The 27,878-nt window shown below is 35.6% G+C and overlaps 1 protein-coding gene across 1 annotated transcript in view; it reads right to left on the bottom strand.

Moving 5' to 3' along the window:
- Positions 1-6,474: 6,474 nt before the first annotated feature.
- Positions 6,475-27,878, bottom strand: part of SYDE2 (synapse defective Rho GTPase homolog 2) — a 48,270-nt gene continuing 26,866 nt past the window's right edge. The window contains exons 5-7 of the mRNA XM_036064720.2: positions 17,821-18,002; positions 14,836-15,067; positions 6,475-8,776 (exon numbers count right to left, since the gene is read on the bottom strand). Of these exons, the coding sequence (XP_035920613.2) occupies positions 8,277-8,776; positions 14,836-15,067; positions 17,821-18,002 (914 nt within the window). The 3' untranslated portion in view covers positions 6,475-8,276. The remainder of the gene's footprint in view (positions 8,777-14,835; positions 15,068-17,820; positions 18,003-27,878) is intronic.

The raw sequence follows: 27,878 nt of genomic DNA, 5'->3' as shown, positions 1-27,878 counted from the left end.
CTCTGAGAGGTCCTCAAACCTCAGGCTGCAAAGGTTGGGCTGCGGCCAGTGTGGAGTCGGCAACTCCAGAGCAGCTGGGGTTGACAAAACAGGGCTCATGAGGAATGTGCCCCACTTGGGACACAACCTCAGACAGGCTGCAGACAGACGCTTTCTCACCCTTCCTCCTCTCTCCATTGCCAGCTCAAGTGAGATTCAGGCAAGTCTGGATGTGGTGCTTTTGTCCCTTAAAACGAGAACAGCCTGGTATCATCTATGTGTCCAACTTCCAATGCAGATTTGACTTTCCTTGTGCCCCAGTGTTTGTGAAAGGAAAACGGGGAAGGATGGAGGATATATAACTCAGTATTTCCCTTAGTATGCATGCCAAGGTATACATTATGAATTTACTTTTGTGTATAGAAAAAAAAATGGTCAACTTATTTATGACAAATGATACCAATTTTCCATTTATGGTGGTGATATAAAGTTGTACTCTAAAAATAAATTTAATTGAAAATAAAATTTTTTAGAGAAAATAAGTAAACAATATTACACATGGTATTTGAATATGGTAGAAATTGTGAAGGTTATCTGTGAATGAGAGAAGTCTGGGAAGCTAAAAGTTATGTGGAAAGGATCACAAGATACCCAAAATATGCATTATTTTTTAGAGGCTATTAATAGCAAAGTTAGATCTTTCTAACTGTGATGAAATCTAGGATTTGTAGTGAATTCACATATTCTGTGACTCTTTTAGGAGTTAATTATAATCGCACAAAGTTCATCTCCAATTCTTTTTTTTTTTTTGACTTCCAAAATGACACTTACTATGAAGTACTGAAGTCTGTGACTTACTTTAAAATGTACCAAAAATTAAGACAGATAATGATGGATATCAAACTAATATAACAAAATGCTTACAATTATAGAATCTAGCTGGTAGATAGATACATGGGTGTTCACTGTATAATTTTCAACTTTTCTTTATATTTGAAAACGTAATGAACTGTCAGTGGAAGAAGATACTAACGTGCCTTCTTTTACGTATAGTTTAGTTGACTTTACAGGTGAATTTTGACATTGAGTACAGAGCAAACATAGATTCATAACCTTGGACAGATGGCCCTTTATTCTCTGACATTTCTTATCAACCAGTTTAGAGGAGCTATTTTCACTTACCTAATGATTCAAATTTGCCCTTAGGTTAAAACGTGAGTTTTACAATGGCTACAGGGGAAAGTCAGTCAAAAAAAGAGAACCAAATGCTGGCAAACTGCATCCCTTTTCTTGAACAAAGGTCAAGAACAAGGGGTCGCTGTTCAATATCTGCAGCTATGAAAAAATGTGAGCTGCAGGCTTGCTGTCTCTTTCACAAAAATGTCTTGAATGCAAGACTTTCCCTTTTCTTGATTTAATATTCACTGTATTTTTCTAAAGTTGGAATTTTAAACTCTCCCTAGAGGAGTTTTTAGTCAAAGAAATATGTAGAATGTTGAGGCCAACACCAAGTTTTCAGTTTATAAATACCTCCAGTAAGCAGAACAACAACAACAAAAAGAAAGATTAACTCAAATGACTTAAAAGCATGCCAGGGGCCTTATCAAACAGATAAGGATTAATTTAACCCAACCCAGGGGCAATATCTAGGCATTTTTCTCCCTTGCTTAAAACAAACACTTGACATTGAGAAAGATTAAAAAACATTAAATGTAGTGCCTGTTCCCCAAAGTGGTCTCTGCTACTCTTTCTAATAGGAGTTCTACTTGTAGGGTTCATTCAACTTTATGAAGATATTTTCTTTTAATAAAATGAAAAATAGGTTTTTTTTTCAGTTCTAGCAAAAAGTGCACACTAGAATGAATCGGGATGTTTTTTGCTCATGATTTCTGTGAAGAAATAAATGCCGCATTTTAACAAAAGCTCCCCCAGAGACTTTCCTTTCTTATGGTGAGAGACACTTTTTCATACACATATTATTTAAATAATTGTTTCCACTGAAACAATTGCTATTCTACAGAAAAAAAAAATACCCAAAATTTATGAACTCACTTTTTAAGTCAAGAATATTCCCAAGGCCGTTCTAGTTCCAAAAGAAACACAAGTCATTAATAAAAATGAGAGAGAGAGAGAACACTTTGTTAACTACAAAGAATTACTACTCAGGAGTAAATTTTTTTTTTTTAAGATTTTATCTATTTATTTGTCAGCAAGAGAGAGAGCATAAGCAGGGGAAACATGGGGAGCAGCGGGCTCCCCACCCAGCAAAGAGCCTGATGTGGGGCTCGATCCCAGGACCCTGGGATCATGACCTGAGCCAAAGGCAGACGCTTAACCGACTGAGCCACCCAGGCGCCCCAGGAGTGAATATTGGAATAATTACATAGACGTTGCTTCTCTTGGTCCTTAGTCTTTTCCTGACAAAAAGATAACCATTCTCTGAGAATACCTTTGCATTCATTCATTTATTAATAATTAACTGAACAGGGGTGGTTGGGTGGCTCAGTCGTTAAGCATCTGCCTTTGGCTCAGGTCATGATCCCAGGGTCCTGGGATCGAGCCCCAAGTCGGGCTCCCTGCTCCACGAGAAGTCTGCTTCTCCCTCTCCCACTCCCCCTGCTTGTGTTCCCTCTCTTGCTGTGTCTCTGTGTCAAATAAATAAATAAAATCTTTAAAAAAAATAATTAACTGAACATCTCCTATATTATCATCCCTAGGCAGATGGCAGTGAAATAGATATATAAAGGTGTGGATATACTTTTTTACATTTTTTAAAAAAGATTTACTTATTTATTTTAGAGAGAGAGAGCTGGGGGGAGGTGTTGATGGTGAGAGTCTTAAGCAGACTCTGAGCTGAGAGCGGAGCCCAAGGTGGGGCTTGATCCCACAACCCTGAGATCAGGATCTGAGCCGAAACCAGAGCTAGACGCTAAACCGGCTGTGCCACCCAGGTGCCCCTTAAAGTTTTTCTTCTTAAATTTGGTTTAAATGTAAACATTTTCTAGTTATAAATGTCCATCATTTAATCAAAAAGTACAGTAACTATCTGGTACTTGTTAGAAGAAACAGAAATCTCCATCTTCTTCCTCCCCCAATTTTCAAAGGTTACTAATTGGGTTTTCAGAGGTAGCCTCTGAAGTGGCATTTGAGCACAGAAGTGAAATGACAAAAAATAGCTACTCAAGGAAAGTCTGGATGAGGTGCATTCCAAGTGCAGAGATCCTAGGACGGGAATGAAGTCCTCCTTGTTGCTAGAGCACAGGGAGCAAGGGAAGAGCCTGAGGAAATGGTACGGTTTATTTTTCTTAAAGATCACTTTGGCTTCTGTGGATAGAATGGATTGTGTGTGTGGACAGAGGAGAGTGAGAGCAAAGAGATGCAACAGGAAGAGATTGAGATGATGGTAGCTTGGTCTAGAGTGCAAGTAGTGACAAACCTATGCATACTGTTTCAGGATATATTGTAGTCAGAACTTTGATAGCTTGGGTAAGGGGGAATGAGAGAAAGACTCCAGTTTGGGGGCAGTAGGGTGAGATGAAGACTAGGGAAGTGTTGTGGATATTTGTTCACTGTCGGGCTGCTTGGCATCTGAAGCCCCTTCTTAAATTCATAGAATTTACCATCATGTAAATTCCAGGGAAAGGACTCTACCTCCCTGACACCTGGAAGCTGGGGCAAAATATGATGCTTCTGTCAAGGACTCTGAATCAGGGATGAAGCAGCAGAGCAGGGGTGTTTTATAACTAATTCTGGTGGTGTGCATGAGCTGTGTTTGGTGGCAGTACCCTAATCAGGCATAGCCTTGGTTGCTGTCATTCTCATCACCTAGCCTTAGTTCTGCTTATTTTCCAAGTCTATTTCTCCAGCTTTCTCATTAAAAAGAAAAAAAAATTGAGGTATGACTTATATAAAGGGCAAAAACCTTAAGTATGGAACTTGGTATGTAAACACCTGTGAAATTTCCACCTAGATCAAGATATAAAACGTTTTCAGCACCCTATATGTCTTCCCTCTGAAACATTATCATTATCATTATTATTTTTTAATGAATTCCATTTCTGCCTTAATTAGCCAGTTTTTGGCTGAGTCAGAAAGCAACCAAGAACTCTGATTTCTGGCACTTCAATGTTTATCAAACATGAGCCTTACTGAATTAAAAATGAGCCTTGGGCTGGGAAAAGAGCAAAAGAGCATTCTTCTTCATACCAAAGTCCTCAAGTCTGTAAGATTCAAAAAGAAACTTATTATTAAACGTAATACAATTTGATCACTTTCCAAGTACCTAAAAGTTGGTGTCTTTAAATTATAAAATCCTAAGCCTCAAAGTCCTTATGTCTGGAAACATTCTTTTCAGAAACCGTACCACTACCCCAACCTGTTTCAAAGCCACACAATCTGAAGTTTTCCAGAGAGTTAGGATGTGAACTTGGCTTTGATATTTATAAATGTCTTCCTGCTTTCTTATTCTTGCAGTGACTACTGGCATCATTACCAGGTACAGAAGCATTAATACTTAAGAGTTAACAGGACATTACAAGTATTTTGATAAATACTACATTGATAATAGCAACTTCCACTACAAGGAGCTCATTTAAAAAATATAATGGAGTCACCTCAATCTCATCTGATGGTAACTCCATCCTTTAGTTGCTCAGGCCTTACCCCTTCCTCTCACAGTCCACTGGTAGATTCTTTTGGCTCCTACTTCCAAAACATATCCAGAATACAACCAGTTCTCACCACCTCTATTGCTTCTTCCCTGGTCCAAACCACCATCTTTCTTGCCTGGGTTACTGCAAAACTGGATGCAGGAAGATAATAGAGAAATGCCATCACAGTTCTAAAGGGAAATGAGTTTGAATCTAGAACTGCAGGTCCAATCAAAATGAAGTACAGGGAAAAAATAAACGCCTTGTCAGAAATGCAAGGACTCAAACCTTTCTCTCTCAAGCACCCTTCTTGTGGGGGGTATGTGTGGGGGGTACAAGGGATGGAAAGAGGTATGTGTGGTGGAAGGAACTACTTATATACTTCAGCAAACAACAAAAAACACCCCTACATTTTAGAAAGGTGAGATATAAAATAAAACAATATAGGAGTGCAAGGAAAATATATCCCAGGATGACAGCTAAAAAACCACATTGTCCACATTTGATTAAGTTAGTTAAAAAGCTTAGGATGATCTCAGGCTTATACTGAAGAAGATATTTTTCTCCTGTCAAAAAAAAAATAAAGGCAAGAATGTACTTCATGAATCCCAGGATGAGAGCTAAAAGCACTCTGAACAAATTTGGTAATTCAATAGCAAGATAAAAGAAAATAAAAATCTGCAAAAGCCATGACCCAATTATGAAGCAAATAACACACAGCATGATTTGGAGAAGTTGATAGCTATACGATAAAATCATCCTTTTGACCTTTAGCTTGGAATATTCTGCTTAAATCAGCATAGACTTCAGGACATAAGACTGGATACGTAGGAGACAAACCACCTGGCTAACCTGTAAACACTTTTGCATAATCCAGCGCATAATGGCTAGTTATTGGTTTGTAGTTTTTAGAATCAACATATAAAGGAAAAGACAAGTCAAATATAGTTCCCCCAAATAATATAATCTATTAATGTTGATTATATCAACTAATTGTGTAACTTAGAGAAATTAAGAGGTAAAGGGCAGTAATGGGCTGAAGGGAAGTATAGCGTTGGTCATCTCCACAATGGTAGCAAGCCAAGAGACACTGTTTAAAACAGATGGATCAAGAAACAAAGATTACTAAAAGTTATAAAAGACACTGAAAGAAGAACTAAAAATATTAAATGGGGAGGAGGAATGGACATTCTTTATCATTCATACTTAAATGACAAATCAAGAAATAGCAGCAGTAAACCTAGACCCAGTGATGGAGGTAGGTAGTACTTACCCGAAGAATAAAAAGCAGCTGTTACCTCTGAGAAGCGGTGTGAATGGCACACTTTTTATTCTCTATCCATCTGAATTGCTTGAAACTTTATTCAGGTACATGCACTAAAATTAAAATTGTTTTTAATCCTAAGAAACATTGGGGCTGGTACACTTAGAAGGGAATGATAGCCGACAGTCTACTAGTGCAGAAAAAGCAGGTATAAAAACTCAAAAAAGGTTTGAAATTAAAGGTCATTTAAAGTAAAGGCATAAACTTAGCACTACTAAATACAGAAGAGTCAATAAAAGAGATTTGTAGTTAGGACTCAGTGATTTAGACAACATAGATGTTTAGTATTTTCTATTTAAGATGGCAGAGATTAAACTATTTCCATCCAAAATTATATAACAAAATACCTCTGGCCTTTAAAGTATTTCAGATTCTGGATAATTCAATTCTGGACCAAAAAATATCGTTACATCTATTTATGGATAACATTTGATTGTCCAATACTCTAACACTTTTGTTTGAGAAGACAAAGAATGACATTAAGTAATCCTTAAAATCATTATGATAATTAATAGCATGACACCAAGGTTTAATACTTTAATAAAACTTTTACATTTCTGAAACAACTTATTCAATTCATACAATATACATGATATAGCAAACAAAAACATTTTTTTAAAAGATTTTATTTATTTATTTTGACAGAGACACAGCGAGAGAGGCAACACAAGCAGAGGGAGTGGGAGAGGGAGAAGCAGGCTTCCCGCTGAGCAGGGAGCCCGATGTGGGGCTTGATCCCAGGACCCTGGGATCATGACCTGAGCCGAAGGCAGATGCTTAACGACTGAGCCACCCAGGCGCCCCAAACAAAAACATTTAAAGCACATTTCTTTTGACTGTTTACTCAATATATATCTCTGTCACATATTCTTTTGGTATTCTTCGGAATTGTTATACAAAGCTTTAAAAAATTAAATTTTCATATAAAAATAGTTATTTATCTGGCTTTTTAACAATTGAGTTTTCAAATTAAATAACAAGGTGTTCTGTTTATCAATGTATATTACGTAGAAATAGTTAAATATTTCAATATTTAGAAAAACATCAAGAAGTCCGTTTTCTAATGGCTGCTACATCTTTAAGTTGTTGATTCAAATTTTATAACTTTAAAATTACATGTTCTGTGGGTATAAAAATTTAAAAAAATACATTCCAATTTAATAAAAAAGTCTTCTAAATTTACATTTTTCAAACACTGCTGTGATTGCTATAGTGACTATTTTGTAGATATACTTAGCCAAAATGAGTTAATTTTTCAAAATCAGTAACATGGAGTATGTTGGCAAGATTTCTTTAGAAACAAATGAGGGTAATTATAAAGTCAACGTTATCAATGTACTACTACAAATAAATACGTTTAAAGTATAATTACTTTGTTTTAGAAAGCAGAACATAAAAATGCATAGAATAGGTGAAGATTTTTTTTTAATGTAAATCACTAGTACAGAAATCTGGGCTCTTAATCCCTTAAGAAATTAGAGGATTTCAATTTAAAAGATGACTTCTCACTAGGGATATTGTGACTTTCTATGAATCAAAAAAAAGTCTATTATTTCTATTCAGATGCTTCTAGTGTTTTGGTTCAAGTGTTTCTACAGAACTCCTTTAACTTAAATGTTCTTTCCCTGAAAAAGACATTTTAAGCTAATTATTTTGGCCTCACGACATATATGCTTTAAAGATACATGTGATTCTGCAGCCAATGCCTCCCCCATTCTAATATCTATCCATATATGCACTTATAAATAGACACATTTTCAGGATTATAAAAATATTTAATTTTTATAAGCTTAAATAATTACTGAATGTTAATACAGAATACATTAATATCTGTATAATTTTACTTTTATTTATAAAAAGGTTTTTTATAGCAGCATTTGCATTGCAAATGAAATATGATCAAATGATGTTGCAGAGTATGTGGACTCACACTGCAAACCGGACAGAGCAGCTGCCACGTTCTTCTGTAAGAAACATCTGTTCCAGCTCCAAAAGAGCAGTTCCTGTAATGTACAAAAACCATGAGGGGCTAATAACTTATCTGAACCTTATAAGTGCATTTAGAAGTTATCTCCATAGAATGGGCCGTATTTGTTAAAAGATCCACAAGTCCAAGTTATCTTTGCCCCAAGAAAAATTTTCTAATGAAGATACGTAAAAACTTAATGAATAGTGTTTTTAATTGAATCACATGAACTTACTAGAAATTAATGGAATTTTCAAGAGTAAAAAAATAAAACCATCACTGTGAGTGGTATAAGAAAGCAAGAAAGACTGATTTGAAATTTAAAACATTACAAAAAAGCAAATTAAAACTCTCAATCTCAAACACTCATATTAAGCTTGTTTTTGTTGAGTTCACGCTCCAGATTTCCAATCAAAGTATCAATGCTTTCTTGTAGGTCTTTAAGATTGACTTTTCGATCCACTGTAGACTCAATTGTCTGCATTGTCAAGTATGTCTGAAATGTGTACTCTTTGGACATGGGTACTGGCTGTTCAATCATTATATCTGGTCCATACATTTTGCTACAATTTTCTCCATTGTCTCTATCTTCTGAGGGGACATCATCATAATCTACATCATTAAAATTTTCTTTTGTCTTTAAAAAGTAGTTTTCTCCACAGCTGCTCCAGTCTCCTGCATAACGATTGCTAACTGGACTGTCTAATCTGGTTTGCCTTGGTCTAAGTATTCTTGATGAATCAGTACCACTCAAATTTAACATGCAAGGTCGTTCTTTCTTCCTCCTCAAATAATTTAGAGAAGACTTCTGCTCTGGAAACAAGTTGTCTGTTGATTCTTTGACAGTTAAACGTTGCACTAGAAACAAACAATAAATTTGCTTAGTCACGGCCATCCAACTGGCCTTAAAAAACCAGAGCAAAGATAAGCCGTTTAATAATCAACTACAAACATGCATTAAAACAAAACATGCACACTATTAAAAAATAAAGCATTCCATAATTACTTTTTTCTATCACCAGAAATAATCAAGATTAGGGACAGAAGCTAGTAGAATGTTCAATGGTGCTAATTCATGCCATATCATAACATCCCCAAACAAATTTCTGATGTTGATTAACTTTCGGTGCAAGTTAATTATTATCTAGCTATAATTCAAAGAGTAGCTAAGCCGGTAGCTTCTTCTAAATTAAAAGCTACAGTAAAAAAGCAGGCAAGGCATGTTGGTGTACAAACAAAACAAAACAAAAAGTTCCTTCTTCTGCAAACGTCTAAATGAGGCAAAGGCATCTAAAGTGCTCACTCTAACCTTTGTGCTTTTTTTGCAATTCTATTAGCAGCAGTGTCATAATTTTTTTTACTAAGCAGCCCAAATTTCACTTTGATAAAATGCACAAATACTAGACTTGGCCACTTGTTACCTGAGTTTGATTACACAGCATTAGCTACTAATAGTCTTCATTTATTGCCTGAAAACAGTACAGATATTTTATTTTCTCATTCTGGTTAGGTATCTAACAATCTCAAATAACAGTCTTCATATTAAGATTAATTTCTTCTAAGAGTATACATTGTGCTGACCATACGGATTACTATGATATACACATCATGACAAACCAAGCTTTACTGCTTACCTTCTTTGTGAATATTGGACAAAACATTTGTCTAAGTTTCCTTCTGTATATAAAATGGACTTAAACGTTGGGGCATAGCTTTTAAAAACTGTCCATAATACCTTTCTCTTTCTGCTTGTTCAGTCTCCATTAATAAATGCCTCTCCATTTACGCTTTCTTTCACTACGATACATATTATCAGTGTGAATATATTATCAGTAGTAACACACCCACTTTTCACACTCCAGCATATAATGAATGCTTGTTTCCTACTATAGAAAATAAGATAATTGAAAAGTAATACAAACATGTATATAGTTCTAGTTTTCCAGACTTACAGTGATCTTAACAACATTTTCCAGATCACATAATTTTTTTTACTTAGATTTTATTAAAATACTTGATAACTATATATAGGTATGTTTTTAACATTTCCATTTGTCCATATTTTTATGATGGCCAGTATATATAATTATGAATAGCTAAAATCTCTTGATCAAAAATTTTCTGGAAAATAAAGGTCTGATATTTACTTTAAATTGGTCTTTTTTTTTTTTTTTAATTTTATTTATTTATTTGACAGAGAGAGACACAGCGAGAGAGGGAACACAAGCACGGGGAGTGGGAGAGGGAGAAGCAGGCTTCCCGCGGAGCAGGGAGCCCGATGCGGGGCTCGATCCCAGGACCCTGGGATCATGACCTGAGCCGAAGGCAGACGCTTAACGACTGAGCCACCCAGGCGCCCCTAAATTGGTTTTTAATAGCAGTATTAATATAGAATGCCCCATGCCATTAATTGATGCAATTACAGAATGAATATCTGAATTTTTTCCACTATTTATTTAATTGATGCAATTACAGAATGAGTATCTGAATTTTTTCCACTGTTTAATTATTCAAACTCCTTTTTCTCCTCTACCTGCTAATACCCAATAAGTCTCCTTGCCTTTCTCCCTCATTTTCTGTGCTATTCCTGTTCTTAGTGCTTAAGTGTCATGACTGTTGTTTTCATTACAGGACTTTGCTAACCTTGAAGTCATCTGGTTTGTGGTCCAAAGTAAAACTTTTTTTTTTTTAAGTAAGCTCTATGCTTGGCAACATGGGACTTAAACTCATAACCCCAAGAGTTGCATGTTTTACCAACTAAGCCAGCCAGGCACCCCAAAGTAAAACATTTCCGACTGTGGGTTGAGCTTATCTTGTTGTGCCCTGACATTCACCTGCAAAACCCAGATTTATTTTGTTGCCAATTACTTAAAGTTGTTTAATTAAATCCCTATTCAAACATGATTTTTGTATATTTTCTTGGAAAATATTTAAGAAAGCAATTATAATATTTTATATCTTTTAGACTAAAAATTCAATTTGTGAAAAATCAACTTCACTGACTTTTTAAACTACTGATGGTGGAGTTGTTTCCTATAAAAAATGCAGAGAAAATGGCTAATTTTAACCCCAAAAGGAAAGTTCTGGTTTTCCGAGCACTATGACTGGCCAACTTCAACAGAATAAAATTTAAAATGCAATCTGTTTGCTGAAAATGTTTCAAAATGTAATGATAAGTACTAAGAAACTGAATTTTCTTATCTTGTTCTACTGATGGATTTATATTTTAATCACCACTTTATTAGTCTTTTATATATAGTACAATTGCCTTATTTAACAGAATATATCAAGTGCCTAGTTAATGCCAAGCACCGTCTTAGAACTTGGGTGCATAAGGGTAAGCAAAATATAATCCCTGACCTCATAAGGCTTAGTCTAGTGAGAAAAATGAAACAAAAAGAAATAAGAAAAAAATTATAGCTTTTCCCCAAGAAATCTGCCCCAAATTTACTCATCATAGAAAATGTGATACAGCAAACAGCTGGTCTAGGAGTTACACTCTCTCTAAAGCTATTTCCCCATCTGTAAAGAGAAAGTAAATTTCAATATTCTTCTTAAAACAGCAAAACCATTTTTAAAAAGCAACAATTTTGTAAAAATCCAATACATAAAAAAGATGAAGACTATTTTGATCAAAGGGAAGTGTGTTGACCTTTTGTTCCCTCACCTGTTGCCAGTCTGGCTCCAAAGCTGCTTCCAAAGAACCTTAGGGCTTGGCAGAGGACAATCTGAAATGCCACTGGCAGGATGATTTTTACCTTCCAGTTCCAATATGCTAGGACTCTAACTGATCACTTTGCAGACACGATTTTTCAAATGGAAAGCTTAAAGCAAATTTTATCATTGCCCCAAATTAAAAAAAACAAAAAAATAATAATACAAAAATTAAAGTAAAAAACAAAGGCGGTAGCGGGAAGGGTGGAACCAAGTCTTTTTACCTCCGGAGTAGGGGAAATTCCACAAAAAGAAAAATAAGTAAGATACGCATATAGCAAGGAGGGTCAAACCCTTCTACCTGATGCACAGAGACGGGCATTCACCAAGTTCATATGCTGTGGCCCGTTCTCTGTATCACTACCAATTTTCTCAGGCATGGTAACTGCACTGCTTCTGCTTGATGTCTGCCTTTCCCTGAATCCAAAAGCAAATGATTTAGAGGGCCAAATTAACTGGTATTTATTCTCCCTATCTTTCTGCCCTTTATCTGAGGTACTATACCTAAAGAAAAATACAGGTTATTAGAAAAGGGGGCAGGTTTTGTTTTTTTTTTGATTGGAGTACAGCTGACATATGGTTGTATCACTTTCAGGTGTAAACATAGTGAATCAACAACTCTGCACATTACACAATGCTCACCACAATAGGCGTAGGTACCATTTGTCACCAACATTATTACAATAACGTTCACTATATTCCCTATGCTGTCCTTTTCATCTCCTGGACTTGATTTGATTTGATAACTGGAAGTCTGTATCTCTTAGTCCTCTCAACCTATTTCACTCCTCCCTCCACCCACCTCCTCTCTGGCAACCACCAGTTTGTTCTCTTGTACTTATGAGTGTATTTCCAGCTTTTGTTTTGGTTCGTTTGGTTTTTTAGATTCCATATGTAAGTAAAATTATATGGTATTTGTCTTTGACTTATTTCACTTAACATGATACCCTCTTGGTCCATCCATGTTGTTGTGAATGGCAAGATCTCCTTTTTTTAAATAGCTGAGTAATATTCCATAGTGTGTGTGTGTGTGTGTGTGTGTGTGTGTGTGTGTGTGTTTCACATCTTCTTTATCCTTTCATCTACTGATGGCCACTTAGGCTGCTTCTACATCTTGGCTACTGTAAAGCTGCAATAAACACAGGGGTACATATATCTTTTCAAATTCATGTGTTCATTTTCTTTGGGTAAATACCCCACAGTAGAATTACTGGATTGTACGCTATTTCTAATTTTTTGAGGATCCTCCATACTGTTTTCCATAGTGGCTACACCATTTACATTCCCACCAACACTGCACAAGGGTTCTCTTTTTCCCACATCTTCGCCAACGCTTGTTATTTCTTATCTTTTTGATATTAGTCATTCTGACAGGTATGAAGTGATCTATCACTGTGATTTTGATTGTATTTCCCTGACGATCAGTGATGTTGAGCATCTTTTCATGTGTCTGTTGGCCATCTGGATGTCTTCTTTGGAAAAATGTCTATTCAGTTCCTCCGGGGCAGTTATTTTTAAGTAACATTAACCTCTGATACAGAATTAATAACAAAGAAATCAAGTACTGGGGTGCCTGGGTGGCTCAGTTGTTAAGCGTCTGCCTTCGGCTCAGGTCGTGATCCCAGGGTCCTGGGATCGAGCCCCGCATCGGGCTCCCTGCTCCGCGGGAAGCCTGCTTCTCCCTCTCCCACTCCCCCTGCTTGTGTTCCCTCTCTCGCTGTGTCTCTCTCTGTCAAATAAATAAATAAAATCTTTAAAAAAAAAAAAAAAGAAAGAAATCAAGTACTGATAGTAAACTCCAGGTAAGCAAGTTTTCATCTGTGATTAGAATGATTAAGATGGTTCCTTTCCCAATTCCTGATGCTTATTAGAATTAAAGCAGTTGTAGGAAAAACTATAGGAAACACACATTTAAAACTTTAACCTGAGAGCTCCCTTATGTTGGGTACCAAATGCAGAAATCAAACCAATTATTAGAGCATCTTGATTCAGGATTTTTAAATAATTAATAATATATACCAATTCAATTAAAATATAAATTAGAAATGGTTTTTAAGCCTGTGTTTGAAAGAAAGCAAAAATTTTTAACTTTATGAATTTAAAAGTTGAAAATTTTATTCACTTTCTATAATTAATTAGATGTAAAAGACTAAATGAAGCATTTCTTTGTACTTTGGTCTATCCTCATATGTATCCTTAAAAGTGTAACAAAGAGTTAACTTTATGCAAAACACTTTGCTCAATGCCTTAGATGCTTTGTCTACAGAATCTTCACAACTCTGAGGTAGGCACTATTTATAGAGAAGCATACTGAGGCTTAGGGGAATTAAATATGTGCCTGGGCCACAATCTGGATCCGAATCCAAGACTGACTCCAGGGCCCAAGCACTTTTACCACTGTGTGCTACACAAAGCTCCTAAGTACTGTCATGTTTGGTATTATGCAGGGTAGGGAAGGGAAGTGGGAGTTACTACAGAATAAGAAAATTTTGAAACTTAAATACAGCATCCTATATAGAACATCTAGTTAAATACATATTCCTTTTAGCTCTGAAACTATATAAGAGAAATATTAGGAAAATAACTGTCAGCTTTTTGTTATTGGCTGGAACAAGGGATGGATAAGTAAGATGGAAAGATCAAAGATGACTGTCAAGTTAAGCCTGGATAATTTGAAGAACAACCATGAATACAGTAAAGATGTCAGGAAGAAGTATTGAATGAAGGCAAAAAATGAATTCTGCTTCATACCAGTTGAACTAAAAATGAGAAGGGTAAAGAAATTAATATTTACAGATTACCTATTATGTGACAAGAGCTGTGCTGAGCACCTTACAAACATAACTTTTTATTTAATTCTCCTGTAAATTCTATAAACATATTATTAAATCCATACGACAAAAGATGATATTGAGGCTCTAAGATGTTAAAGAACTTGCCCAAGATCAGACTGCTAATAAGTAACACAACCAGGATACAAATCCAGATCTGACCAAAATGTGTACATTGATCTATATGTCTACAATATTATCAGCAAAAGCAAAAAATTTAAATGGAGAAATTTAAAGGTATCAGTTCATAACTATTTGAAAAAGCAAAATCTAGAAAAGATTTTCTTGAATCATATATGGGCATATTTAATGATTAGCTAATTCAAACACCCTATCATTGAAAGAGAAAAATACTTCCATAGAATCATTTACCTGGCCAGAGTTGAAGTAAGTAATGAAGAACTTCAATATGTTTTTTAAAATCCAAAGCACTTGCAAGTTCCTCTGAATCAGTAAAGACTCTGTTGTTATGGGTGGAAGTCTCTTGCCTCTGACTTAATAATACTGGTCCAAAGCACACGGCCAAATTCTGGCAAGTCATCTTATTCACTTCATGATAAGAAGCCACCAATTTCAAATGATCCAGCAACATCTTTAGGGTTGCCTAAATTAAATTAAATTACATTTCACTTAATAGAGTTATACACAGGGGCAAATTCAAGGACACAATTTATAGCAGAAAATATAGATAGGCATCCTGTCACTTTTTAAAAAGTAGTTTCAAAGATTTGCTTCCAAGTTGGATATTTGGAACTTTGAAACATATTTTCTTATAAAAACATTACATAGGACACTTAGGTTCCAATGACATAATTTGATCCATTAAATGGTTAAAATATATACTCTTTATAAAAGGCTCATGAATGCATTCCAAATTTCAACTGGAGTCCCTGTGAAAATATACATCAACATTTTCCTCTCTTTCCTCCTCTAAAATGACAACCGCAAAGGCTGTGATGGTAGGTAAGAGTGTTCATAAGCACAGATAAATCCTGTAATCATAAGTAGGGGACTACCATCCTTAAATCTAGGAAGCTAACGATTTCAAACATGACCCGGTCTATCATGATTCAGATTAGGAAAAAGGCCAATGCACTTAACTAATAAATACTTCAAGTAGACAAACGATGAATAGTATGCTAGAAATAACAGAAAAATTTGTTGAAAAAGAATACTTTTTAATACTTGAAGGAACTAATAAGGGGAGTTTGCTCAAGAAGTGGAAGGTTATTTAGGTTCAAGCAATTATGGAAAAAAATGCTTTTGAAGTACTGGTATATGATCATTTAACAAATAAAATGAGTATATAATTTCTTCATAATTAAAGAAATGAATGATAAATAAAACTGTAATTCTAAAAATTAAAAAAAAAATCAAAATGACATATTTCTAGAGCCAAAAGTGACAACTGGATTCAGTGATCAGAAGGTCATTAGAAACCTTGGCAAAAACAAGTCCAGAGAGGCAGGGTGGGAAGCCAGATTACCATGTGCTGAGTAGTCAAGTGTGGTGAAGAAGAAGGACAGCCGAAATAAACATTCCTTCAATGTTTGGCTGTGAAAGAAAGGAATGAAGAGAGAAGGAAAGCCAGAGACTATAATTGATATTTTGAAATTAAAAAATCAAATATATGAATTATAAAAACAATGTAAGTAATAAGTATCTGTCCCTTTTCTCCATTCACTATGCATTTCCTAACATAAGTGGGACCCTACATTCATTGACATCTTAAGGCTAGTTTCAGCATATTGTGCTGTGAAAACACACACACACACACACATAACCACCTCCGATTAAATATTGTAGGTTTAATCTCAATTGCGAGCCAAGAAATACAACTTAAAATAAAAAAATATTTTTTTGTCTACAAAGACGAGCTAAAAAATGTAATTGTTGTGCCCCTCTTGAAAAGTAACATGAAGATGTATTAAGAACCTTTAAATGTTCACATCATTTAAATCAACAATTCCACTCTGAGATTCTATTCTAAATACGTAATTCTAACTGAAAAGAAATCTCTGCATACAAATATATACAAATAGGTTCAAAACCTAAATATTATACAAAAGAGAATAGTGACAAATTATGTCAAGTTCACTCAACGGAATATTATGAAGCCTTTTAAAAAGGACACCAATCGTATGAGCTTTAGGGCCTGAAAGGCCTAAATTCAGATAATAGACTACAACACTCATAAAAAGCTACATAATTTGGATAAGTGTTTAAATACCTGGATACTCATTTCTTCACTTATAAGTAAAATGACACAATTTTACCTTTAATCAAAGAAGGAATATCTCTATCCCTTCACCCCACCCTTCTGCTGCTGCCTACCTCTTTGTAGCTGTTCCCCTCTTCCCACCCAAAGGAGTAGTAATTGCTAATCTAATTGGAGTGAGCACAGGATGTTCAGAAGACTACAGTAAACTGGTGAATGAAGTTTTGGGGCTTAACATTTCTATTTGTTTGGGCGCCTGGGTGGCTCAGTCGTTAAGCGTCTGCCTTTGGCTGAGGTCATGATCCCAGGGTCCCAGGTTCAAGCCCCAAGTTTGGCTCCCTGCTAAGCAGGGAGTCTGCTTCTCTCTCTCTCCCTCTGCCCCTCCCCCACTTGTGCTCTCTCCCTCTCAAATAAAATATTTTTTTAAAAATTTCTATATATGCCCTTTCTACCCTCACATGATAAAAAATACAGGTAAAGTCGGCCTCATCTGGACAAGCCCAGCCATATCACCCTTATTCTCCCTTTTGTCCTAAGGAACAACAGCTAAAGTTAGGCTAAGACTGTTCTGCAGACCCCGCTATCCTACTATCTGCTCTGCAGGCATGCCTGAAGGTACTGATCTCAAGATTTAGACTGTGAGGAGGCGGCAAATGGGAAGAGGCAAGAAGGAAAGAAATGGTGGTGGTGAGGGTTGCTTAAGTCTTGAGGCTAAGCCACACACACTGAAACAGTTACCATATTCTTTAAATACTAAAAGGAAATAAACTAATATGTTAATTGTTGCCTTTGGATATTGATAATTGCAATTTTCCATTCTTTTCTATATCTTCCCAATTTTTCTATAATAAACATGTATTATTTTAATAATAAGGTAATCATACTTTTTAAAAAATGTATGGGAGATACCTGTGCCTAAACTAAAATTATACACAGAAAAGATAAAACTGTTATCTAGATTTATTCTGTTTAAGAAGCAGTTTTTAAATGTATGTTGTTTAAGGAGACTTTAGTAAAGGCAGAGCTTAAAGTCGTAGTGCCACAAATACGAAATACCTGTAAAATTATTTGTAGCACTGGAGCTAAGTATATATTCATTAGCTGGCTTTTAGGGAAAAAGGTATACCACATATGTTTACCTTCTCAACATCAGGAAGACAATCAAGCAGGTCAACAGTGTCCTTAGAGTCACTTGGGTCATTCTCACATCCTCTTGATGACATTTTCAAAGGATTTTTTGCCATTGCGTCTAATACAGCCTCATAAAGCTGCTTTGTTATCAGGGGAGAAGGAAGTTCTCTTAGATAGTCCTTAAGAACGCCTTTAGAAAACAAAGACAGAGAGATAGCAGTTGGTCTTCAGAATAAAATTAAAAAACTGTGAATTTTTTTAAAGTATTGTTATAGCCAAACTTTAATATTCTGAAAATAATAAAAACAACAACAAAAACCTATTAGAACAAAACACTAGCATTTTGTAATCTTATAAATTGCCTCCGTAATTGACTTCTTGTTTTGAAAGCATGCTAAAAATGCACACACATAATTTCCAATGATCATACATATTAGGTTTGTTATTCATAAAGTAAGCAATTCATGGTACATATACTCTGTTGATTCTGGCCCTCCTTAAATACATGTGAAACAAAAGTTGAGAAAACAAGGCACACTAATATTAATTATAAATTATTCCAATTACATGAATCTTGATTTTCTAGACTTTTGAAAGTTAAAGAATACAATGGCCCATGTACAGCATGGTGACTATAATTAAAAATACTGTATTGTATATTTGGAAGTTGTTAAGAGAGCAGACCTTGTTTTGTCATTTGTTTATTTACTGATGAGAAACTGAGTATTCTTCCTTACATTGCTCTGTAGATTTTGGGTGTTGTATCCAAAGAGAAGGCTGGATTAAAATATCTGTTTGAATAAACTAGAATCGCATCTTCCTGCTATGCCATAAGATTTTTAAAAGTGGAGTACATCACAGTATTCCGAAGTATGAATGTTCCAGAATTTTATCTAGGCAGTCACTACAGATGGAATACTTGGGTTGTTTCTAATCTTTTGTTATTCTAAAACATGCTACAATGAATAGCCTTGCACATTATTACTTGTATGTATGCAGGTATGTCTATAGAATAAACTCCCAAAACAGGATCACTAAATCTAAAATGCATTTGTGATTTCGAAGGAAAAGGAGGGGTAAGGATGTTTCCTAGGTTTGGAGCTTGAGCATCTAGGTGGATAGCAGTGCTATACTTTTAAAAGGGGGGAATAGGGGATAGAAAGGAGTTTCATTTTGAATATATTCAGCATAAAGTATCTATGGGACATTCAAGGTTGCTGGATATAAATATCTGAGGCTCAGGAAAGAGATGGCTGGAGACCCTGAGAATGATCAACTTAAAAATGCTTAAAGATGATAATAGAGCTTGGGAATAGCTGAGATGATCAGGGAGGCAGATGATGTGAGAAGGCCCTGAAGAACACCAGCTTTTAAGGGGTCATCAGGAAGAGGACTTTCCAAAGAGGACTAAAGAAGTATGGGTGGTAAGAAGAGGTTGGGATGGGCTAAGGGGAGACTGGCGAGTACACTGCCAAGGAAGTCAAGAAAAGAATGTTTCAAGAAAAGGTTTACAGTATCAACTGATAGCCAACAATAAGCAGGTTAGATAAGAACCATGTTAAGTACTACGGAGCACAGTGTTTCTCAAACTTGGCTGCACACTGAAATAACCTGTAGAACTTAAAAAAAAAAAAAAATACATTCCAGAGCCCCATGCCAGCCCTACTAAATCATAATCCCCAGGGGTCAGGGCTCATGTCCTTGTATTTTTAACAAATTCCTGTTGTGATTCTAAGGTTGCAGTTTTTGTAACTAGGTATAAGAAACATGAGATAATTTAAGACAAGGATCAAAAAATGTCCAGACAAAGAAGTCAGCAACCTTGGTAAGCACAGCTTCAGGGGAATAAAGGACACAGAAGTCAGGTTGCATTTGGTTAGGAAGTAAATGGATGTTAAAGAATTAGAGAAAGAGAAGAAAGATAGGCAATCTGCTTCAGAAATCTGGCTTTGAGAGAAGGTGATAACCATAGATGAGTGGGAAGGGGAGAAGCAGGATCAAAGTAGGGATTTTTTTTTTTAAGATGAAAGAGACTTGAACATTTAAATGCTAATATAAAGAAGATATTAAAATGGTTTTCAAGGTCCAAGAGAGAGGAATAAGTTGAGCAAAATTCCCAAAAAGGAAAGAAGAAGAGACTCCTGAGAACACATGAGGGAATTAAAATTAGTCCAAAATGTGAGGAAGATAATTTCTATACTCTTACAGAAAAGGGAGTGGAAAAGTGGCAAGGATGTATGCCAAAGAAGGCATGTTGGCAGGCTGGGTCACACGTAGAGGAGGTTCCTCTCTGATGGCTTCTATTTCCTCCATGAAGTTAGGAGGCAGGGTCATCTGCTAAGAGTGACACGGGTAAAGTGAGATTTGAGGAGTGAGAAAATAGTAAACAGACACTCTGGAGAATGAGAGAAGGGGGGCTGGAGAGATAAGAACACATATTTATTAGCAGACACCACTGAAAGCCCAGTTAATTCTGAAGTCCATGAATTTATACTAGTATCACGATATACCCTTGTGTGATTTTTTTCTAGTAGCAATCAGGAACTCAGATACAGGCTAGAAAAACAGACCAGTTGTTCCAGCCAACATGGAGTAATGCGGACAAGATTTAACTTCCTGCCTGAAACAACTGGCAACACCAGATAAAATATCTAGAAACAAAACAAAACAAAACTATGTTCAACACACTGGACATCAGGCAACGAAGGATATCCCTAAGGGATGGAAAACTAATGCAGTGTGCCCATAACTGCCTCAGCTTACTGCCTGAAAGCCTTTCTAGGTCACAGTGAGGAGGTGCAAATACAGGTAGCTAGTAAGTCTAGCTAAGTTGAGGAGAGGAAGCTAGAAGTCTAAGGAGAGCAAAGCAGCTAGAGCTTGAAGGACAGTATTAGAGAGTAGACAGCTGTCCAGAAAAAAGGCTGGATACTTCCAAACCCCCCTGAGTTTCTATCTGAGTACTGATCAGCATGTGCAGGTGAGGAAACTAACAAAAGCTGGAGAAAGAACTGCCCAAAAAGATTAGAGGGAACAATTTCAGGAGCTTACATTGGCAGGCAGTAAATCCTGTCCTAAGCAACCACAGTGGAAAAACTTCGTAACTCATGAGATTTGGGTACAGTACTGTTATAGGTTGAATTATGTCTCCCACAAAGAAAATATATTTAAATCTTAAATATATTTAAGTCTTAGTCCCCAGTACCTCAGAATGTGGTCTTGTTTGGATATTTACAGAGATAATTAAATTAAAATGAGGTCATTAGAGTGGGTCCTAATATAATATGACTGGTGTTCTTATAAAAGGAGAATTTGGACACAGGGATAGATATACATAGATGGAAGAGGATGTAAAGAACACCTTGTGAAGACAGAGGATTGCAGTGATGTATCTATAAAGTTAAGGAATGCCAAAGATTGCCAGCAAATCACCAAAAGCTATGATGAAGCAGGGAAGAATTTCTCTACAGGTTTCAGAGGGAGCAGGGCCCTGCTGACATCTTGATTTCAGACTTCCAGCCTCCAGAATCATGAGGCAATAAATTCCTGTTGTTTTAACCATCTAGCTTATGGAACTTTGTTATGGCAGCCATAGGAAACTAATACGAGTACACAGAAGGGTTTTGCTTCAGTAGTGGATCAAAGAAATAGAAGAAGAGACGCCTTGTTTAAAAGCTGCTCTCATTCTACTTAAAAGCACAACTAAAAATAATCAAACTGTTCCCAAGTAACCTAACTGCATACCAGAACAAAGCCCAGAAGTGTCTAAAAGGATAAAAAAAAAAAAAATACCTAGCACCAAAGAAGATAAAATTCACAACATCTGACATCTAACAAAAAGTTACAATGTATATAAAGAAGCAGGCAAATATGATCTATAATGAGGAGGAAAATCAATCGTGAACCAACCCATAAATGACATAGATGATAGGACATTGAAACAGTTATTATATGGTATTTCATATATTCATGAAGCTAGAAGAAAGACTGAACATGCTAGGTAGAGACACAGAAGGTATGAAAAAAAGGTCAAACTTCTAATAGTGAAAACTAAAATATCAGAGATTAAAAATACAATGGATGAAATTAATATTAGCAGAGAAGATTAATGACTTGAAGACACAGCAATAGAAATAATCTAAAATTAAACAAAGAGATTGAAAAAGCCTGGAAAAAACGAACAGAATATAGGTGAGCTGTAAAACAAACACAAGTGACCTAATACATGTGTAACTGAAGTCTTTAAAGGAAAGGGGGAGGTAGAAGATGGGTGAGTCAAAACCACAATCATAGCTGAAGATTTCAACATGCCTCTCTTAACAAGAAGAAAGAATACACATAAAGACATGGAGGATTGAAACATTATTAATCAACCTGAGTGCATTGGTAATTATAGCATATTACATTCCAAAACACCAGAACACATTCTTCTCAAAGGTTCAAATGAAAACATTCACCACAGAAGAGCATGTCCTTGACGTTAAAGTAAGTTTAAATAAATACAAAAAGATGGGGTACCTGGGTGGCTCAGTTGGTTAAGCGTCTGCCTTCGTCTTAGGTCATGATCCCAGGGTCCTGAGATTGAGCCCCACACTGGGCTCCCTGCTCAGCAGGGAGTCTGCTTATCCCTTTCCATCTGCCCCTCCCTGCCCTGTTCGTGCTCTCTCTCTCACTTGCTCACTCTCTCCCTCTCTCTCTCTCATAATAAATAAAATCTTAAAAAAAAAAAAAAACAAGATTCAAGTCACACGAAGTATGTGCTATAATTATAATGGAATTAAATGAGAAATTAATAATTTTAAATATCTGGAAAATTCCCTAAATATTTTGACACAAACCAACATACTTCTAAATAACTCATGAATCAAACAAGAAAAAGGAAAATCAGAACGTGTTTGAATTAAGTGAAAATGAAAACACAACACATCAAAATTTGTGGGATGAGGTTAAAGCAGAGTTTAGAGGGAAATCTATAGGACTTAAGTGTCTACATTAGAAAAGAAGGAAGGTCCCAAATCAATGGCTTGGGTTTTTATCTTAAGAAAATAGAAAATAGAAAAAAAAAAAAAAAGGAGCAAATTATACTCAAAGTGAGTAAAAGAAAGGAAACTATAAAGATCAGAGTAGAAAGGCCAGTATTACCCTGATACCAAAACCAGATAAAGACATCACAAGAAAACTACAGACCAATATCTTTTAGGAATACAGACACAAAATTCCTCAACAAATGCTAGCACACTAAATCCAGCAATAGAAGAAGAAGGAGGAGGAGGAGAAGAAGAAACAACATCATGACTAAGTGGGATTAATCTCAGGAATGCAAGGGTTGGCTTAACATCGAAAACCAATTAATGTAATATACTATATCAATAAAATAAAGAACATAAACCACATGATCATTTCAATAGACTCATAAAAGTCACTGAACACACTCTCATGATAAAAATACCAAACAAACTTGGAATAGGAAGGAACTTCCTCAACTTGCTAAAGGGAATCTATGAAAAATTCAGTTAACATCATAACTAATGGTCAAAACTAAATGCTTTTCTCCTAAAATCAAGAACAAGACAAGGATGTTCACTCTTGCCACTGCTGTTCAACATATATTGGAGGTTCTAGCCAGGGCAACTAGGCAAGAAAAAGAAATAAGAAGGATCCATCTTGGAAAGAGAGAAGTAAAAGTATCTCTATTTGAAGATGACATAATCTTATATATAGAAAATCCTAAGGAATCCACTAAAATAATAGAACTAATAAATGAGTTTAGCAAAGTACAAGATCAATATGTAAGAATCAACTGTATTTCTATATAGTTCAATGGAAAGAGAATTGTTTTTTAACAAATAGATTCTGGATGGGTCATTTGCATAGTAAAATCACTTAGGACAAAGGCAGGACTTCAGTTGGAAATACAACCATTGGTGAGATATCACAGTGTTCACTGAATAAATGGGAATGCCCAAGAGTTCTGCAGATGTTAAATAGAAAAGATAGAGGTGGTGGTGCCATGAGCCTCAAGAGAGCTTGTGGTGGTGCCATGAGCCTTAAGAGAGCTTGATTCCTCAGGAGAGCATAAGTTTCTACTCAACAGTGAAAAGATAATCTGGAAATAGCATTGGTAAACCAAGAGATTACTGACCAAACTTCTTCCTTGACATACATAAAGAAATACGATATATATAAAGAGCTTGGCATATCATAACAATCAATACATGTTAAATGTATACTGATGATAATAAAGCATTTTATACACAGTAGACATGAGAAATTCCCATTTCTTAAGTTATATCATGTGATTTTTTTTTTTTACTACCATCATTAGTTTTGCAGTCTAAACCTATCTACAATGAATAGCAACATTTGGTGTAAAGAGGACCACTGAGTTAGATTTAGAAAGTGAAAATGCAATTTCCTTTAGTTGCCAGATAAAAACACTACCAACCCTCTAGGGCATGATTAAAAAAAAAAAAAAGATTCCATATGTGTTCCTTAACAAAGCACGACTTGTTAGTTCTAACAAAATTTAATATGCCCTGGTAGTTTGAGACTTGCCCTATAAAGCAATTAAATTAAATTAAAACCTAAAAGATCTCCAGAAAAGATAACTTTATAGCTTAGTAAAATACTTATTTCAAATATCATTATCCTTTATATAATTAATATACTAAATAACAATTAATATAAATGGAATTTTATATTAATCCAAGTTCAAGATTACTTACTTCACTATAATTTGAGGGCAAATAAGGGAGAATTATTACTAACAAATACTAAGCACTTAAAGAATGCTCAATGTACATTATGTTCAATGAAGTGAAAGTTATAGCTCCTTTTCCATATGTAGACAAAGAGTTCATTGGAAAAATAATCAAAAGATTTCATAAAATGATACAGAGAAGAGGTATTTATACTATGTTGTGACATATACTATGTTAACTACCCATCAATCTAGACATTAGCTATATGACCTTATCCCAAAAACTTAGTGACAGACTGGAGTATCTTAAGCCATATTGCCTTCTTAACATCTTTCAAACACTCTGAGGACATAAAAACTTTAAGATAAGTTTGTGGTGACAATCTTTCCTGCCACAGGAACTACTAAAGGGAAACTTGGGAAAAACTTACATGGAGAAATTTATTTAGTGCAACACAGTAAATCTTTTATCATGTACTTGAAGAAAATGCAGGCAATTATAGGTAAATAAAGAACTGGTTCTGGCTACATCTCTTAAGCTACTCTGTAATAGATTACTGTGAAACCATATGCCTCTCACCTTCATTCAGGCACAAGGACCAACTACACAGGAAAATTCTACTCATCCCCAGAATAATAGGTATCATCACACTAAAAAAAAAAAAAAAAGGCATTCTAATAACTAAAACTACTTCTACCTCTCAAAGACTGGTTTGTAGTATCTGTATTTTATTAATCTCACTTAGCAAAATCACTCTGTTCTCTCTACCTAGAACTCTGGCCCCAGACCTTCCAATGGTTAACTCTGTACTATACAGATCTTAGCTCAAAAGGCACTTCTCAGATGAACTTTCTTCCCTGACCCCCTAGCCACGGGATTCACCAAGCTGACTACTATTTTCAATCAGTATCCTTCCCAATGTCCTACTTATCCCTCCTAAGTTACTATATCTCACTATTCATTTGATTGATTACTGATTCTCTCTTCCCTCACTAGAATACATACATAAGAACTAAGATACTGTTCATCTTGTTCACTTGTCCCTGGTGCCTAGAAGAATGCCTGGCATATAGTAAATGTTCAATAAATAGTAAATAAACCAATTAATTTCTAGATAGAGAAGGAAAAGTGACTAAGTGGATTCTGGTTATTCCTATGCATAGACTCCCCTTGTCCTCTGGGTTTCTTACTTTGATTTCTACAGCCACCATCACACCAGTACCCCAGGAATGTACAGTGTTAAGTTTAAACCTCTGGTTTTGATTTGGAGAAAAATACCAAAACAAATAATATTTTATTTACCCTTTAGCACTGCAACACAAATGAACAATTTTTTAAGTTTTGTTTTTTGTTAAATACAAGGGAATAATAATTTAAAAAGTCACTATAGAATTACACATATTCACCTCAAGGAGTTAGTAGATCACCATCTCCATACCTTCCTTTTAGCCCTCCTAGCTACCTCTATGTCTGTAATGTGGGAGTGCTATTATAAAACTTAGTACATGGAAACTCATCCAACTAACTTGGAAGGAAGGGAAGGAGGGAGGGAGCGAGGGAAGGGAAAGATAGAAAGAAAGAGAGAGAAAAATGAAAATGATCATGTTCTAACTCTGCTGTTTCCAAATGACCCTCATTGCCAGGTCTGGGTTTCAGTCTGAGAGGGCATTCCAGCTATCTCTCACCATTCACCTGCCTGATGCTTTCCTCTTTAGCAAGTACTGCAAGTCATGTGGCTTGCCATCTCCAAGTTTTTGCTAATAGATTGCTCTCCCTTGCTGGCTAAGTCCAGTTCACCTTTTAAGTTAGCTGAGGAGTCACCTTTCCCACCAAGTTCTCCCTAATTTTCCCACAATTTAAGTTAGGTGTTCCTCCTCATATATTATAATCAGCTGTCTCTTATCTGTCTTCCCCCTTAGACTAGTATTCTTGAGGGCAGAGATTATCTCTTACACATTGTTGTATTCCAAATGCCTTAGCAAAGTGTCTAGTGTATAGTAAGCATTCAGTATATGATGGTTAGATGAATGGATACCATTTTTCTACTAGCAACTGCAGGACTATGAAGATTAATATACTAAATAACCTCATTCTTCAAGTGAGACACTGTCCCCTGGGAAGGTGCCCTTATCCTCTATCAGCACCTACTATAACAAAAAATTAACTCACCAGAACCAGAATACTGAAAATACAACTACAGGACCATGAGAATCATTCCTTCTCAGGTGAAACTTCTATAGATAATAAAGATACATTAGAGTAGATAGATTGAACATAGAATCACTGACATTTCCAGAAGTTAATTCTATAAATTAATTTTTTAAATTTTATTTTATCATATTATGTTAATCACCATACATTACATTATTAGTTTTTGACGTAGTGTTCCACGATTCATTGTTTGCGTATAACACCCAGTGCTCCATTCAATACATGCCCTCTTTAATACCCATCACCAGGTTAACCCATCCCCCCACCCCCTCCCCTCTAGAACCCTGTTTGTTTCTCAGAGTCCATAGTCTCTCATGGTTCGTCTCCCCCTCCGATTTCCCCCCCTTCATTTTTCCCTTCCTACTATCTTTTTTTTTTTAACATATAATGTATTGTTTCAGAGGTACAGGTCTGTGATTCAACAGTCTTACACAATTCACAGCGCTCACCTTAGCACATACCCTCCCCAATGTCCATCACCCAACCACCCCATCCCTCCCACCCCCGACCACTGCAGCAACCCTCAGTTTGTTTCCTGAGGTTAAGAATTCCTCATAATTAATTTTTTAAGTCCATTAACCTACCCCACCCTACCTCACCTACTCTTTCTGAACTTCCTGCTTGCTTTGGTCACACTCCGCAGATGTTACTCAGATCAAATGGCTTTCACTGCCTCAGTATATTTCAATTGCTACATCTATAACCATTCCTCAGTGTTTTGCATTCCTTAGTGTTTATACAGTTTAGATGTCTATGTTCAATCCAGGTAAGGAAAAACAGAAATAATTTGAAAGTTAATGTGCCAGAGATCAGAGAACATACAATACATATGGTAGGGAAAATGTATATTTAATATGCATAAATGAAGAAAATTATTAATGTTTTAAAGATAGTTTTGGGTTTATTTCTGACCAAGTTTTCTTTTGAGGGAAAATAAAAGAATGAATAATTTAAAAAGAATTAAAATCAGAAAAAGTCATGGTCAAATATACGTTTAAGTACTGAACTTAGATGGTTTAATAATGAAATATGAAGTCTATTTTACATAAGGCAGACACATTCAAATTGAATTTTCCTCTGCAGGAGGCTTGTTCTTTTCTAATAATCACTAAATGATAAATATTTTTACTTTTCTCATTTCTTCTTGTTCCTTTGAT

This window comes from Halichoerus grypus, chromosome 5 (assembly GCF_964656455.1).
Source record: "Halichoerus grypus chromosome 5, mHalGry1.hap1.1, whole genome shotgun sequence".
Lineage (NCBI taxonomy): Eukaryota > Metazoa > Chordata > Mammalia > Carnivora > Phocidae > Halichoerus > Halichoerus grypus.
Note: the sequence above shows the minus strand (reverse complement) of the source record. Positions and strands in the feature narration are given on the sequence as shown.